The sequence below is a fragment of the Falco naumanni genome, chromosome Z, assembly GCF_017639655.2.
Source record: "Falco naumanni isolate bFalNau1 chromosome Z, bFalNau1.pat, whole genome shotgun sequence".
Lineage (NCBI taxonomy): Eukaryota > Metazoa > Chordata > Aves > Falconiformes > Falconidae > Falco > Falco naumanni.
The window spans coordinates 36,222,147-36,240,459 of NC_054080.1; the positions used below are offsets into that span (position 1 = coordinate 36,222,147).

The 18,313-nt window shown below is 37.0% G+C and overlaps 1 protein-coding gene across 1 annotated transcript in view; it reads left to right on the forward strand.

Annotated features, from left to right (window-relative positions):
- The window catches only part of ADAMTS19 (ADAM metallopeptidase with thrombospondin type 1 motif 19), a 150,584-nt gene that overhangs the window by 20,242 nt on the left and 112,029 nt on the right, over positions 1 to 18,313 (forward strand). The window contains exon 3 of the mRNA XM_040580813.1: positions 14,785 to 14,950. Within this exon, the coding sequence (XP_040436747.1) occupies positions 14,785 to 14,950 (166 nt within the window). The remainder of the gene's footprint in view (positions 1 to 14,784; positions 14,951 to 18,313) is intronic.

Genomic DNA, 18,313 nt, shown 5'->3' on the forward strand with positions numbered 1-18,313 from the left:
TTTCTCAACACCAGCGTCCTATTTACCTCCTTTTAACATCTAATGTTTTGAAATTTGAATTATGGTGTGTCTTGGTTTATCCCTGGCTGGCAACCAAGCCCCACGCAGCCGCTTGCTCATTCCCCCTCACCCAGAGGGATGGGGAGGAGAATCGTAAAGGAATGTAAAACTCAGGGGTTGAAATAAGAACAATTTAATAGGTAAAGCAAAAGCCATGCACACAAGCAAGGCAAAACAAGGAATTCATTCACCACTTCCCATGGGCAGGATGCTCAGCCATCCCCTGGAAAGCCGGGCTCCATCACACTTAACGGTTACTCGGGAAGACAAACGCCATAGTGCCAAATGTCCCCATCTTCCTTCTTCCCCCAGTTTATACACTCAGCATGGCGTCATATGGTATGGAATACCTCTTTGGCTAGTTTGGGTCACCTGTCCTGGCTGTGTCCCCTCCCAGTGTCCCATGCCCCTCCAGCCCTCTCACTGGCAGGGCCCAAGGAACTGAAAAGTCCTTGATTTAGTATAAATATGACCTTGCAACAACTGAAAACATCAGCGTCCCATCAACATTGTTCTCACATTGTAGCCAAAACACAGCACTGTACTAACTACTAAGAAGAAAATTAACTCTATCCCAGCTGAAACCAGGACATGGCACACTAATGATTTTGAATTTTTTAAATGTATATTTAAATTATGCTGTTCCTTCTCAATGTGAAACTTTAAAGGTTTTGGGATGAATTCTGCATTTTAAAGCATTGAGCCTTTTCCAGTGTTTTGACATAACTAATTTGACTAAAGCAAACAGTTAAACTATAGTTTTGGGGAACTGCTGCCAAAAAGAGTGTACAGTGGAGTCTGTTTACAATGTGCTGTTGAAGCAATAAATCTGTGAAAAGAATAATATATGTCTAATTTCAGTAAACTTCTTAAAGTTTGCGTGCTTGCTTTTTTTCATAGAGGAGAATCTGTGAAAGCTTATACACAAAGTTGTGATGAACCTGCTGGCACACACTTAGGAGAAACTGTTATCACCACAGTATCTAGCTAGTAACATGTTGTATGCCTTACGATATGGGAGAAGTAAGTGGTGTCAAAGACTAAGAGAGAAAACTAGTACATCTAGGAAACTGAGATGAAAAAAGGTAATTTTGTAGAAACAGAATGTCAGAGGTAATGATGACCTCAAAATAACAAACTGGAAATAACAAGTGGTAGGTATTCTTTTATCTCTAATGATCCCATTAGGTGTTTGATTGTTGTTCTGTGCTTTCCCTTTTTTAGACTTCCTCCTACATGTGAGGCTGGCTGCCTTTCAACGGAAGGTGTACCTTTGGTGCAACTTTGTGTATGATCATTCTGAAGTCCCAATCTAACAAACTGAGCTGGCAGAGAGAGAGACAAGGTTCCAATAAATTTTGCCTGGTCTTCAGTGTGACTTTTGTTCGTATTAATGTGGAGAGAAGGCAGTAGTATAGAATCACAGAATTTTTTAGAACCTTCAAGATCAAGTCCAACCATTAACCTAGTACTGCCAAATCTACCACTAAATCATGTCCCCAAGTGCCACATCTACACCTCTTGCAAATACCTCCAGAGGTGGTGACTCAACCACTTCCCTGGGCAGCCTGTTCCAATGCTTGACCACCCTTCAGTTAAGAAAATTTTTCTAATATCGAATCTAAACCTCCCCTGGCACAACAAATGATAAAGAGTGTATTCTTTTGGATGATTCAGTATTTTCAAAGGAAAAAAACTTTCTTTCACTGGAAAGCTGCTGCCAAGTCCTAGTCAGGAAGAGCCTAGCTTGGGTGCTTTATGTGAACAGGAGATAAGATCAGAAGCCACACCTGGGGAGCTGACTTTGCTTTGGTGGTAAATTCAGAGCTGGGAGGCACAGGAGAATTAAACAGACGAAAGGCTGGCCTCAGTGGCTTGAAGTATGACTTACTACTTTCATGCTAAATTTATAGATTTGCTTTATAGATTGATGACTTAGCTGGCAGTGACAGCAGGAGGAAAAGATTGTGTTTGATCACAGGATCATTATGAGCCATCAGGCATGATGTAGGCATGAAAGATGCATCTAATGGATGAAGGACGTTTAGTAGGGATACAGAAACTTTATTTGCGTTTCACAAAGTTGCAGTGAAATGACAGCTGAAAGACGGCTTGCAGTTCTATTTGCTGGTGTTCAGAGACAGAAATTCAGTTGTGGCTACAAAGATAATTATAGTAGTAAAGCCTGTTTCATCAAGCAACAGTAAAAGGCTCGTGTGTTAATCGGCAGAAACTGTGATACGATTACCTTTCATAAAACGCTTGAGTTAATATCAAGGATCCTGGAAAGCTGGCCGAGAATGAAAACAATGTAGACCCAGGAGCAGATGGATCTAAAATGATGGTAATGAATAAATTAAGGTTAGAAAATTGGAAAGATTTCTAAGGGTTAGAAGGGGAAAATATGGAGCAATTTTAATTTAAGGACAGTAAAATAATAGAGCAGTGGTTCTATTGAAACTACTTCAATTAACAGTAACAGCAAGGAAATACCTTTAAAAGAAATCACGGCTAGTAAAGGATATGTGTTATAAGAGTAAGTGTCAGAAAGCCTCTGTTTTATGAAGTCTTGAATTCATAGGGGGCTGGATTTGATCTGTGGATCTAACACATCTGAAATACACAGGCAATTTGCATTCACTGTTCTAGACTCTTTATTTTTTAAATACTACAGGACTTGAACAGTGAGAATTAAGGTAGTATAATGAGAATAATGAAATAATGCATCCTGCATATGACATAAAGAGAAAATTTGATTTGATTTAGCGAGGTCAGTTTAGCTGAGTCTGTTTTTAATATTCAAATGAAATTTACAAGCAAATCTGTTATTTCATAAGTGATGTCTAATTGTCTTTGTTTGACTTCCTGGTTAGAGTAAAAAGATTAAATGGCTTTTTGTGACTTAAAGACAGTAAATTGAAAAAAAAAAAAAAAAAAAGGAAAATCCATTGTGCTGGGTAGGTCACTAGAGGAATCAACTAATTGTTCTCTCTGCTAGCTCTTCTTTCAAGACAATGCTATCTGTTCAGAAAAATATGCATGGCTTGTGTTAATATTTGGTGCTCCAATCAGCACTTGAGATGTCCAGATGATCCACCTGGTAGCAAGTTCTTTTACTGCTGGGGTTTTCTCTCTTTTCACAGAATACACAGCTCTTTATTGGGGTGTGGGTTTTTTTTTTTGTCACAGGTGCTTTTTAAGTTCAGAGGGTCTTTGATCCTTTAAACCACAGCCTAATCAACCAGAGCCTGGGCAATTCTTGGGTGGGGGATAGGAAAGTGGGTTTGAACACATAATTTCAGCATTTGACAATTGGTTTATCAGCTCTATTGAGTTCTTCTAGAGATAAAAGGGCAAGTGTACAGCAGCTGAAAGTTCACAGAGTTCTCCAGAAACTGGCACAAGCTAAACAAGTGCATTCCATGAGTAATGTGACAGTATTGCAAGAGTCTATAACCAGTTGATATTTCTAATAAGATGAACAGAGAGTAGTTGGTATGTGAAGAGGTGGTCATTTGAACCTGACGACCAGCCTGTCACATTGCACAGAAACCTTGCACAGGAACTTGGAGGGGCTTGTGTCAGGTTCATGAGTTTCACTGCCCGATGTCAGTGACTGAACACCTGATTTTAACATACCACCAGGAGTTTAGAAAACAGTGTTTAGTTTTGTGAGAGGGGTTGGTATTGATAATTTTAATGGATTTATTTTATTTTATTTTAATTTTGTGTGTAGTGAATGCCTGTTTACTAGTGAGCAGCAGAGTGAGTGTTGCTGAGTAATAACATTTTCCTGCATCTATGTGGATTTTTTGGAGAGCAAGGAGTGTGTATTTCTGTGTGTAGTCATTGTAAAACACTAAAATGGCAAGAGAAGCAAGGGTGATAACTACTCCAGCATTTAAATGTTATTCTTCAAAAATTACAGATTTTTAAACGATCTCCTTAAGATGGTGATCATGAAAGATGGATACTGTGCTGGAAACTAGGGGATTTTTAATTGCTCTGAAATTTGTGTTAGTCTTGTGTTTACCCTTTTAGCTAATACCTTGAGTAAAAAGAATCTTAACCATACATCATGTAGGCTAAAGCCCATTTGGTATAAAGGCCATGAAATATAAATATGATATCATCATTACACATTTATTATGATCATCATGTATTGTATCATGGGGAATATTTCAGATTTTCATCTCTGGCATGGATTGTTGTGGATTTAGAAAACTCTGAGATAGAAGAGAGCAAAGAGATGAGAAATTTTATGGTAAACGCAGATACCACAGGACCTATGATAAAAGTGACAATGCTGAAACACAAAACAGATGTGAAACATGGATAAGGAGATTATAATGTTGTAGTGATACAGATAGGTTTTTGACATAGACCCTTGTTGATGTATGTGGCTTTATGGCTTTTTCCTTGCTTTCTTTATAACTGGAATTAATCAAAACACTTTAAACCTTGCTGTTTTTAATGAGAAGTTTACCGGTGAGCATTGAAAAACTTTTTTGAAGAATAGTGATTTTCCAAGCATTTATTTTTATAATATCTCGTTTTGTTGTTTTATCACCTTATCATAGCTGTGCAAAATGTATCCTCTTCCTTAAAAAATATTGTATTGCAGCTGTGCAGACATGTCACAACATGAGGGTTGATTAACTCAGAGGTGACCTAAGAATTTTCCAAAGTGCCCTACAAAAAACCTGGACTTTTGAGTCTTTATCTTGGAGGCATGAGTACTGATCATTTTAAGCTGTGGACTTCATAGCCTAATGATACAAGTTATAATGAAGCATTTTTGTATAACTTCCAATAAAATCTAAATCTGTCACAAAGAATATATTAAACAGAACTGAGACATCTCTGCAGATGTCTTTTGCATAAATAAAAAATACATCCCAAATGTGTAAAGCTAGCCACGTCACTTATGGCCTTTATACTCTGTAAATTGTCAACGTGTAAATAAGCCTATGTAGAATTTTTTTTTTTATGGCTTTCATATCTCAAAATCTCAAAAAAAATCGCTGCAGTTTAGCGATAAACATTCTAATCTTACAGGTTTACCTTCTAATCTCGGATTTTTATCTAGGGAAAAGAAACATGAGCTTCTCGTTCAACAGATTTGCACTATTTGAGACCATTTGGGTGAGTAGATTTTTGCAAAGCTGTGGTATTCTTGCAGAGAATATAGCCTGTCACCAGCTGCCCAGTTGAAACTCAAATACTTTTTCTTAGCTTAGCTGTATTTCAGGAAAATGCCATTGGAAGAGCCCAAGTCTTTCAACAAGATAGGTTGCACATCACTGAGAACTGAACAAATGAAATTCAGAACCTGAAACTATCATGGGAAGCTTGCAGACAGTTAGTTTGGAGCATGTCTATGAAACAACGTGTTGCTGGTGAGATATTCTTGTCACCAAGTAAATTCGCCGCTTCTCCACTGCTCTTCAGCAAGTATGAAACTGAAAGGTATAGAATCCCATTCAGCCCAAATGAAAAGTTTTCTTTTCTAAGATCTGGCAGGAAGAGCTTTCCCCACAATGTGATGCATTTTGGTTTTACTTGAGAAGTTATTCTATTGAAGCACAGTTGGGTTTTTTTTGTTTTTTTTGGTTTTGTGTGGTTTTTTAATTTATTTATTTATTTTAAAAAAGTTAATATAGCATTCATGTTGCAGAACTAAAAAAAACAGAATGTCAGTTTAAGCAAAAGTTAATGTTGCTGTTGGAACTTTATTTTTCCAGTGCTGCAGTATTTGCTATCCTGGATTATTTTTTGTAAAGTTATAACTGCACATATAATAAAATATGTGTGGTTTCTAATGGAGCTGATTTAACTTTAAGTTGGAACTCTTAATTTATAAAAATAATTCAGAAAGAATAGGGAAAATTTGAAGTAGGATCAACAGATTTCCAAAGCATGTTTATGAAAAAAGAAAAGGGGTTCAGGAATTAATTCTACCTGTATCTTGTCGCAATTGATCTTATATAATGTGGTATGTCTTAAAATGATAGGATTGAATGTTCCCTGATAATCTTCAGAGTGTACAGCTGTATTGATCTCATTTTAAAATCAAGTGATTGTTCATGTGTTTCCAGTTGGGTTTCATAAATATGAAATGTTTTATATATGTGACCATTAATAAATATTCTTAAGATATTTAAAAAAGTTACAGAAATGGCTACTAAATTGCTAGCATGTTACTATTTTAAAGAATGTCTGGTAAAATTACAGGTGATGTAACTTACATCCTCCAGACTAAAATGTATCCTTAATATCTGTTGTCTCATAAAGGCAGGTGGAGCATTAGGAAATTCTACTTTGCACAGAGGCAAGATGCCAACAAGTAGCTGAATGGCAGTGCCTTATGTAATGAAATGATTCCTTGTGTTTTGTATCACCTGCAAGAAATTTGGGCAGTCCAGCTGGCCATAAGGGGAAGGGCATGCTTTTCTGTGGAGTCAGGCAAGTACTGCTAGTAAGAGTGTAGGTGGCTTTAGGAGTGGATGTTTCATTTTGATTAGGTCTGGCTGTTGATAGAAAGGCATTTGTGGAGTGGGACAGAAGAACTGAGATGTGCAAAGGGACTTCAGACTGCAAAACACAAGTTAATGTTCAGTTTAATAGGGGAAATGTAGCTGTAACAGAGCAGCTTTTCTTGAGGTCCTAGGAAATGTCTGCAAACTTGAATAAAAATCAATAGGTGTTTCATAATCCTATCAGTTTCACAGCTGTGTTCATATATCATGTTGCCTCAATTGCCTTGTTCCTAAGGTACGTTAAATTTGTCACATCTCAAGTGATACTTCTGAGACTGTGAACCTTTTATAAATTTTAAGATTACTAGTAAATATTTGCCAACATTGAATCATTTCCAGAGCTACGAATTTGTTGGCTTCTTTGAGTTCTGGTCTGCTGAAAGACAGTACTGGACTTAGTGTCTCTAAGCACTTGCAGTGCAGGGATCACAAGAACGGTGTTTGTTTGTTACTCATTATAAAATGGGGGAAAAAACCCTGATGCTTTTTAAAATAAATGTAAATGAAAGTGGAGTCTAAGTCATGGAAATTTAAGTAACACCTTGTCCACCCTTCAGTATGTTAGGATCTTAATAGATTCTTTTTCATATTTTTCATATAGTAATTTTTATTAATGGTCTTTATATATATCATCTTTGAGGTCTCATTTACTGAGATTGGAAAAAGGGAGCTAATTAGTTTTGCTTTTGTATCTTGTCAGCCTTTTTCATACTCTAGAATTTGAACCCTTCTTGCACGGCAAATTACTATTTGTGTGGTTTTTTAACTTGTAATCTTGTAAAGGAGCAAGTTAGAGGAAGAGGAGTTCTGTTTATTGCCACTGCAGTTAAAGTTTATGCATACCATAAAGCTACTGGTACCAGTTCCCTACTGGAGTTTGCTGTACGCTGTGAGCGTGCAAACTACATGTTTGCTCTGGCTCTGTTCTTCTGTTCTCTCTTGTGATCTGTTATGCACTCTCAGAGAAAGTATGCTATACAGAGTGGACCTTTGTTCTGACCCAGTTCAGCTGTTCGTATGTACTTGACACAGATGTGATTGTGTTCTTAATATTGTCAATCTACAATTTTATCAGTGTGCAGGTGATCAGCCAGCCTGGCAAAACAGAATGAGAACAACTTTACAAAGTGGAGAAGGGGAGCTTCTGAAAAAATGATGCAGTTTACGTATATTTGTTGAACTATTTCCCTGTAAAAAAAACTCTTGAGAAATGAAAAGTGTGGTTTCCAAACAGTAAGGGCACAAATGCTGAAATCTGTTTCAGGTACTTTATGTTCAATAAAGCTAACATCTGAAATAACTGGTAAACATCTTGTGAAATACCTCAAACTTGTGTTACAAAATAATTTTTGCATGCAAGGCCTATTAAAGTATCTTTATTGTGGAGTTAGTCAATGATTGTTTGTGGTCACTTCTTAAGCAGACTGTACTTTGTTTAGATATCATCCTGCATTGTGAAGACAGTTTAAAAATCATAGCAAATACTAGAATATTGGCAATTTAAGCAGCACTTATACCAAATACTGCAGTAATTTCTAATAACGCTTTTATAGAGGAGGGAGGCTTAGGCCTAAAAAAGGAAATATTTTATTTGTGGCTAGGAAGCGTGAAATTTGAAATCTGGAGGAAATTGCAAACATCTTAGGGTTTGGCTGGCAGTGAATTAATGGGCAAATGGAAGTTTGAGGGATAACAATCACATGCCCTCTGGGTTGACCTGATGTCTATACTTTCTTTATCCATTGGTCTCCTTTCTTTAATTTTCTTTTTCACAAACTGGATTCCTTTGGAATTGTGTCCTTTCTGTCATCAGCATACATATCACTTTCCACTGTCAACTTCCGAGATTCTTGCTTAATTGAGTAAGATTGTGTGAATAATAGCACCTGTTGAAATGTGTCAGCATATGCAAACCCATCTCAATTTTGCATGCTTCAGTATTCTACTTCAGTTGTATCTAAAAAAAATGAAGAAATTATTTTGCATGTGCAACATTAGCTTGTTTTGATAAAAGGAGTCATTATCTTAAATAACATGAGAGCAGCATCCTGTAGAGAATTATATTCCTAAAGATGCAGGGTAGTGTGTATCTTAACCAGACTGGAAGCAGAGGAGTTTGGAAGAGTTTAAAAACCATGAAAAAAATTGTTTGTACAGATCTTAGATTTGGGGGCCAGTTCCTGAACACATGCTTTTAATTCAGTAGTCTCTGTATAACAGTCTGAATATTTTTCCCGTCAGGGCTATAAGTTATGGCATTGTGAATATATGTGTACTTGCTTAGGGTGCAGTCCTACTATTAAAAATCCTGGAAAGAAGTGGATTGAATGCTATGTTGACACTTGAAAGCCAGTCAATGGAGGTAGCACAGACTGCCCACTGTGACTTCTAACTTTGTGCAGTGGAGCAGAGTGAGCAGGTAGATAAAGGAAACCTCTAGAAGTACAATATGTATGCTGTGCAAAGCCTGGAAATGCAGTTCTTTGAAGACCAAAGTTGCTGGCACTTATGAATTGTTTCTTCAGTTTTTAGTAATGAATGAATTTAAAGATGGAAGCTTTAGTGTGTTTGAATAACAAGAACATGTGAAGTTCTTACCCTGTTATTTATGCAGTTTGAAAAGCTGATTGAGCTTGCTTTATTACATGCATTAGCTAAGAGCTGAAGACTTCTATTTTTATTGTATTTCAGCTGAAGCTGGGTTCTAATAGCATTGTTACAATCATGATACTAAATTTAGTCTGGACTTTTAAAATCATGGAGGAAAAACCTTCTTTGGAGTGGAATACCAATATGCAAATTAAAGATTTTGCCTCTTTAGTCAAGAATAAATCTTCAATTCTGGGACATTATACAAATAGTACAAAGTCTAAGTTTACCTGAATGTGTTTCAAAACAAACTAGTAAACAAGAATTGTCTTTTGCACTGCACATTGAAGAAAATCTTTCATTTTTGTACTGCAGATGATGATATTTTGGTGCTGCTGGTTGTAAAATGCTTATTAAACTGTGTGTACATTTTCTTCATCTGATGGGGATGCATGTTTCCTGTTGCTACTTGCCTTGGAGAGTATGGCGGGATTGTGAAGAAGTACAGTTTGGTACAGCCTGTCTTTGCACACTGTGTGCTTCAGCTTCACAAAGGAGCTTAAGAAACTGCAGGGGAAAGTCTCTTTTCTATGTCTGTTCATGTCTGAAATCTGGTCTAAGATGCCTGCTGAATGAAGAGATGAAAGAGTAGTGAGAAAACAGGAAAGGTGCAACATGGCTGGAATTTACTTCAGGTAGGAGTTAGGAAATGTTGAATCTACTGCTTGTTTAGGGGAACACACCACTGTTAGGTATAACTGCGTCCATGCTAGCATGCAGCTGGTAGTAATAAGCTGCAGCAAGAGGACAGGTATGTAACTCTGTACATATGGCCTCTGTGGGATGGCACCAGGGACTGCCCTGTGCCGGCCACAGACCCCAACAGACCCACTGCAGGGCACACCTGAGCCCCTTAGCCAAAATGGCAACACACCTGGGAAAAGGAAGGGGTAAAACACTGCCCAGCACTGTGAGGAATGAGGAAAAAAAGTGAAAGAAACATTGCAGATACCATGGGTAGAGGAGGAGGAGGAGGTGGTGCTCCAGGCACCAGAGCGGGTATCCCAGCTTCAGGCCCTCCATCGTGTCCTTTCCGTGGAGGGCCACAGGCCAGAGCAGGTGGACATGCACTGAAGGACACTGCAGGCTGTGGAGAGCCTTGTCTGGGACAGGCTTATCCTGAAGGACCGCAGCCTATGGAGAGGGAGGAAGGGTGAAGTGTTAGGATGAAGGATGAGTAGAGAGAAACTGTTTCGTGCTGACTGTACCCCCCATTCCCCACCTGCCCTGTGCTACTCAGGATCAGTGGGAAGGTGTTGTTTTCATTTCTCTTTTTTCTCACTATCCAAATTAGCAATAAAGTATTTTTTCTGCAAGTCAAATTTTATTTACCCATAATAGTAATAGCTAATTATCTTGCTGTCTATATATTGACCCATGAGCTTTTCTTTTTAATCTTATTTTTTCCCCCTGTCCCACTAGGGAGTAGAAGAGTGGCTGGGTAGGTGCCTGGCAGCAGGCCAAGGCCAACCCATCATAATGGTGAATTCCTTAGTGAATGAAATATTTTGCTTTGACGTGTCAAGCTGCAAGATTAGAAACTGCTACTATGTAATCGACCGGTGATAAATTGTAGACCATAAAGACTCATCCTATGAGGGTGGCAAACCACTTTGTTTAAAAAAAGTAAAAAAGCCTTAATGTTCTGATGTTTCTTTGAATTCTGTGTTATGTTGTCTACTTACTGCATTTCAGTGAAGATCTGTAATGAAAATAACTCAACATAGTAGCAAAATGGTATTTCATAACTGTTTTGTGGTATTTACAATCTCCTTTTTGATACAGTATTATCTGTGCCCCATCTCTTCTCTGGGGTATTGAAATGGAAACGACTTAGTTTCTGGTGTGTATATTCTTCTGTCATCCTGTTTGGTTTTTTTTTTTTGATAATGATAGCAAAGGAAATACATTTTCTTCTTTTATTATGTCTCAAGAGGAAAGCATATTAATATTTCTTACAATTCTTTCCTGCCTTATTTGTATAAATTCTGCAAGGAACAATATTATGTTCAAATTTTTTATTGTTTCAACTTTGAATGATAATAAGCTGCCACTCTGAACTGGTATGCAAGGAAGAATATGTAAGCATTTAAAGAAATCTTTGCCAATCTTGTATTCTGGCTTATACCCAGTATCTATTAACTATATGCACAGGTGGTCTTCACAGATTTACTTCACTTTTACATTTGTATAACTTCTCATGGTAATATAACTCTATTAGAAGCAGTAGACTAACTTCAGGTTATCATACGATACGTGACAGAATGTTAAATCCTTACATATGCTCCAAATAGAAAAAAAACAAATCACTGTACTTTTAAGAAATAAAAGCTGGGCAGTAAAAGTTAGCATGAGTGTTCTAAAATAGAACTTAAAAATAAGATGGCGTAGCAGTTTCTCCTACAATGTCTATTATCAGATGCAGTTGCCCAGAATACTTGGATATTTTTTTTTTTTTATTCTTCATGTTTTTTGTATGATATTTCCAATTAGATGTTAGGAAAAAAAAACAGCTTTCACATTTCAGAAGAATTCACATCTGCCTATTTTTTGTGATTATTGGCATATTTCTGATGTGACCTATTTTTATTTTACATAGGACAGAAGGTTAGTTTTCAGTCAGGGCTAGTGTTTCCCCATGGCTTATTTCTGTTTGTTTCTTTTAAGAAAGTGAAAAGTCTTGGTATGATGTGGATATATGTTGTGGAAAGCTTTCATCTGTGGCAAGGTGGATGTGAGTCGATGTCAGAATGTCCATACTTAGGCCCATGTAATATTTTACATGCTCATTTGGCCAAGTCTGCCCTGTACTTAAGGTCTCACTCAACTCCATAAAGTAAATAAAATGCAGAGCAAGTAGCCAGTTCATCCTTACTTAGGAGGTATGAGGAACTTTTTGCCAAATGAGGTTGCTCTGGACTTGAACTATACTGAGGTGCATATGTGTTACATTTAAGTTTGTTTTATTTCAGGTAAGAAACTTGAAAATGCAGTATACATGAATGCAGGGGGAAGAATGGCATGTTGTTATTACCTTTGAATGAGATAAGGCCAGCATCATGGTAGCTTTTTCAGTTGCAGCTGTGAGCAGTGGTTCCTTTTCAGATGAACTGGTTGGAGATGGATCAGTTCCTCAGAACTTTCTTACAGTTGTACCTCAGACGCATACTATTTCTTTACATTTTTTAATCTTTGATTTGCTGTGCCTTTTCATGGCATGGAGGTTTTGCCATTTGAACTGTCTGAAGCCTTTATTTGGCCCTGGCATCCAGTATCTGAAAACACGTTGAAACTGTGGTGCTTTGATGCAGTTTTCTCTGCTTTCTGCGTTTGGTTTTATGGTACAAGATTGTCCTAACTGCACTTCTAAAGTTTATGAAAAATATAAGAGCATGGTTGGCAAGGATATGGCTTCATTTTTCGTTTTCTACCTGTGAAATTGTCCAAGAGATGGAGAAATAGTCACATTTTTTTCAAAAGCAGTCAAAATTATCACAGAGTTTATGTGGTTATCCAGACTTGTCTGAAAATTACCCATTTGAAAAAAAAAATAATATAAAACTAAGGTTAATTTTATGCAATAAACTTTACATCAGTGTTCAGGTCTTTTAACTTCCTACTCAGGAGATTGACAGTAATTTTTGGAGTTCTCTACCAGTGGATTAACCTTCGGTTTATGCAAGGAGCTGAAAGAAAGCATAAAATTTCTGTGGTCCTAGAAGAATTTCTTGGTATGTCTAGTATGTCTGAAGAACAGCATCTTAAAGCTCTAGTTTCATTTTGCAGCAAAGAGAATGAAGGCGGAAGAAACACAACAAATGTACTATGACTGAATTTTTGTTGCAGGTGGACTAAGGCCTTGGTTTTGTACGTAGACTGGGGAAATCTGCTGCACCACCTGATGGGGTGCTACTCATGTTCTGTATCCACAGTGTATCAGTGTATTTCATAGGCTAAATAATGATTTAAAAATAAATAAATAAATTATGTCTGAGGGAACTCAACATTAGACATAAAAATTGAATGAAAAAGTTTGTGTTTTACTGGCATTTGACAAGTAGCTATGCTTTTAAATAAAATGTCATTTAACATGATGTTAGAAAAGTTAATTGTTATGTAAAAGTACATTATTCAGGATATCCAGAAGTGGTATCTTGCAATACATAAGTAGCTAATCTTCTAAATGTGTAACATCTAAATCTCATGATGAAGATAAGCTGACCTAAAAAATAAGTGCAAAAAGGAAATGGAACAGCCAAACAAACCCAGCTACTCATATGTTTCTGTACAATGTTAGTGATGACTTTTGAACATCTGTTTAGCATTCTGTAGCTATTGTAGCTGATTAATTAAATGTGAATACATATATTTAATTTTTCAATGTGATTATGCAGAGAGATTGTGTTGGTTTTTTAATTTTTAAAGTAATACTCGCTTATGTTTAAAGGAAATTGTATTTTGTACCACCTGTAAAATTTAACTGTATTTTCCTGCTTGGATTCAACTCTCTTTTTGATGATTTATCCATATGTCAGGCAGGCTATCCAATGTGATAATGGCATTTACATAATTCCAAAAGAAACTAAATACTTTTATATTTCTCTCCATTCATCCTACATGGAAACATACAGAAGAGCCCTTTGCTTCCTTTAGACAGATGCAACAAGAATAAGAAATTTAACTGTCAGTCTTGCTGATGACATTTTCTAGGAAGAAAAAAACCAACACAAAACCTTGCTGTCTCCAGCTTTACTTTTGATAGGAGCTTATGTGTGTTGGCAGCTTAACAATTTGAGCTGAGTTAGATTTGTATGGTATTTATATAAATACATTTATAGTTGCTTTTTTTTCAGCTTTGGCCACACTTTTACAATATTAGATATGCGTCTGGTGTGTTAGCTTTTTATGTATGTTTGTGTGTGTAAATATGTTGGGGTGTGGGGTAATAACCAACTGAATGGCTGTATTAGAATGTTTTTCTGTTCTAGCTGCTGACAGCCAAGGAGGATTGCTGCCTTTTTTTAAAACTTCTTTTTTTTAAAAAAAAAAATAATTGAAAAAGTGAAAAGGAGCATCACAAGATGTCTTTTCCAGCTTCATAGGTGTTCAGGATGTAGTCTTATGCCCTAAATTGCTCCTGTTATTTCATTAAATACAGTTATCTAAAAATGTGATGATACACTAAGTAATAATAAAACTAGTGTATAGACTTTTCTGTACATGCTGTACATATTTAAATGACCCCCTGAGTCTCCCAAAGCAAACTTTTAACATTCCATATCTTTTACTGTGCATCTGCTACTGGCATGTAGCCACCCACCCACCCAGATTTAGTTGAAATAAATGAAATTTATTCTATTTCACTTAAGTAGAAAGGCTTGTAAAATATAAATGTAGTCACCTTGCTGGTAAGGTTACTAAAACAAAGGGGTTTCTTAAATAGAGTTTTGTGGGTTGTTTTCTTCTGCAGGACTGTGCACAATTTCATGCTTTATTAAATTCTTATCTTATGTGTTCCTTTTGTTTTCCTTTGCAGATGGGGTTTATACAGATTAATGAGGACTTCATATTTATTGAGCCACTCAATCGTACTTTGGCTGTGACAGGTCATGCACACAGGGTGTACAGACGAAAAAGGTCCATAGAGGAGAAAATTACTGAAAAACCAGCTTCTCAGAATCAGTACTGTGGTGTTGTTACAGGTAATACATAAATCTCACTGCAAAGATCTAATATAGCAGATGTGTTTTTAAGATATCTAGATAGTAGTTAAAAGCAGCAACCCTCAACAAAAGCATATGTGCTTGTAGCGGTAACTTATGATGGACTTTGAGGTGACATGCTGAGGCAGTCATTTCACTTTTCAGAAGAGGGAATTGTCCACTGAAGAATAGGCACTGCTTCTTAATGTCCAGTTACATTTGAAAGTGGAAATCTTTAGGTCATGTTTTTTACTTGAACTTAACAATGGCAATATATTTTTTCCCTCTTTGTCTTCATAGTTGCTTATTTACTTATTTACATGCAGTGTTTGTACATATTTTTCTGTTTTAAAACACCAGCACAATTCATCCCAGTTTTGCTTATTACTAAGTCTTGAACTTCCAAATGAGTCCGGCATTGAATTGAAATGAATTTTGTAACAGTGTTCTTGTTCTATGATTGACACTTGGAAGTACTGTGTGACACAATCCTAGTGCATCTTCCTCAATGGCAGCTAGAAGCTGTTCAAGTAGAAGGGTGTCAATAAAAATTTGGCACATAGTGATGACTTAATAGTTGTCAATGGCTTTTGTGAAAGATGACATCCTGTTGTTCCTGCTTTATCAGCAGCTCCTCTTCTTCAAAGGATAGAGGAAATGTCAGTCTTTTGACATCATCATGAGCTGAGGGTGTTTTTAACACTGTTGTGAGAAATTGTTTTTCCCAGGAAATAAACCAGAATGATGGACATTTATAGGTGATTTTTTGTATGTCTTCTAACCTAGTATAAGTTGAGATACTGACAAAGCAGAAGGAAATAGCAGAGGCACCCTGACATGGCTAGGGAGCTGGATTATATGATGTTTGGGGTGAGGCAGAAGGAACCGAGTTATTTCAAACAGGTAAAGAAAGGTCAAGAAAGGATGCAGCTGCAGTCTTCCAGTGCTTCAGGGGCTGCAGAGAGAAGATGAAGCCAGACTTTCCTTAGAGGTATGCTACAACAGGATGAAAGACAATAGTTGTATCTCGCATTCAAGGAAATTTCAATTTGGCATAAGGAAAAAAAATCTCAGCAAGAAAACTTAGCGTTGGAAGTGATTGCCTAGAGAAGCTGTGCAGTCCGCATCCTCAGACATTTCTGAAACATAGCTGGAAATTGCTCTAAGAGAGCTGATCTTACTTTGATGCTTGCCCTGGCTGGAGCAGGAAGTTGTCCTAGCTGAATTCCCGAGACCCCTTCTAGCCTAAACTTTTCTCTGACTGTGTGTTTCTTCCTGGACACTTATACTACTCCATCTGTTTTATATGGTTACAGACTAAATGCGACAGGTGGTGTTTTGTTTTTGTTTTTGTTTTTTTTTTTTTTTTCCATTTTGAAAGTACTGTTTTTATAATGACACATCCATCCACAGGTTGAAATCAAAGATGAAATAGCAAAGCAAGGCTCTTTTTGTAGTTGTTAAGACAGACTAAATGAATGACATTTAACTTCCTCCAGCAGGCTTTGTATTTCTTTTCTAGGCATTGTATTACATTGCCACTGCTTATCAAAAAGTGAAATTTTCTATATTAGCAAAAGTTGTTCGCATGAAGTAAAGCTGGTTATTCTTCCTCATTAGTGATAAGTGAGTTAAGAGCATTCATGCCTGCATGTGTTTGGGAGTAAGAAAAAGAGAGAAAATGAAAAATATGTAAGTTGTATGCACTGAGAAAGGGGAGAGGGGCACCTGATAAATGACTAACCATGATGTGTATGAAAATTAGTAAAGATGTAAACTCTTCTGTAAGGACATTATTTTTCTGTCATGTTCATTACCAGTCATCCTTTCACTTTCTCTTATGCTCTAAAATGGGAAAGTCGGCTCATTCTGTTCTAATAACCTTATGCCCAAGGCTCTGACTTGGCGTAAGTAGTCTGTCAACAGAGATTCAAATATTTGCTTGAATTAAGTTTCAGTATCTCTACTACCAGCCTGAAATTTCAAAATAACTCAAGCTGTGCATAACTGATTAGCATCCGCTGGCATAATCTTATTGCGAGGGGGGCATACATATCTGCAGTTTCCAACTGATGCTGTTGTGCTAGTAAGACCATTCTCTCACCCTGCTGCTATAGGTTATTTTACTAAGTGGGGCTGCAGTAAGTTACATGCATAAAAACTCTGTCTGTGCTAGGACCAATTTGCAGGTGTGACATGCAGTTCACTAATATCACCAAAACATCCATGGTACGGGTATAGCCTTAAAGGTGGGCTGAAGGAACAAAAATAAGCCTTTACAGCAATATTTGAGAATTTTAAGTCAAGACCTAAACTAATTAGATCAATGAAACAAAGATAAAACAGATGAATATATGGGGCACTCTTGATACTCTCAGGTTATACACAACTGCCTTTGGTAGGGTTGTAGATGTTTGACACAGAAACTATTAATAATTTTGCCAATATGGCAACTTCTCAGCAATATGGACCTATCTTACAACAGAATCTCTTGCCTCTACAGTACATGTGTATCAGAATGGGTGCTCTGGGATAGGTATTTATGCTGCTGGCTTTGAGCCAAATTGATCTCAAGGACTGGCTACCTATCAAGCAAATGTGTATTGCCAGTGATGAATTGTAATTATTGGAAGGAATGAATGTGCTGGAGGTGTTGAAGGATCACTATTGGAAACTTTAGTTCTGCATGAAAAGCTATTGAGGCAATCAAAGAAGGTATTGTTTGTTGTCCTTTACTGTTGTGGGCTGGACTGAAAGATGCTACACAGCCAAACTTGTTTGGAGAGAACAAAGAACTTGTTTTTGTGAATGAGGTGGATTTTTCTTATTAATTAAGGGAGAGAGGAAATTGTACCAACAGAAGCAAATGCTTTCTGGTTTTGTGAGAATGTCTGTCTGTATCCTTTTGTTGAATGCGTGTGTGATTAATTTACATATGTGAGCCAGTTGCACATATGCAGACTGCACACTCCACACATTACTTTAGCACATGGCCCCTGAAACCTTTAAAAGCAACCAGTTCACAAGTGTGTTACAGAGAAAGTGCGAGAGAAGCAGTTGCTTTTAGAGCAAAGAGCCATGTTGGAAAACTAAGCTCTTTTCCTTCTACCTAATCTGAAGCATTTGTTCCAGGCTAAAGCTGTTTGTATAGTGAACCTAACTCATGGTAAACACATGGGGCAATTGGTGGTGGTGGTGGTGGTAATAGTCTTCTCAAATGCTCTTTCCCTTTCACACGGACTAGTAAGCAAGAGCTCTTATCCAGGGTATGGTCAATCTGAATTTTTAATCCCTTCTGTATTCGGGAGACTGAAAAATCTCTTCTACTTCTCAGTTCTGGTGGTAAATTATATACTGTTTTGG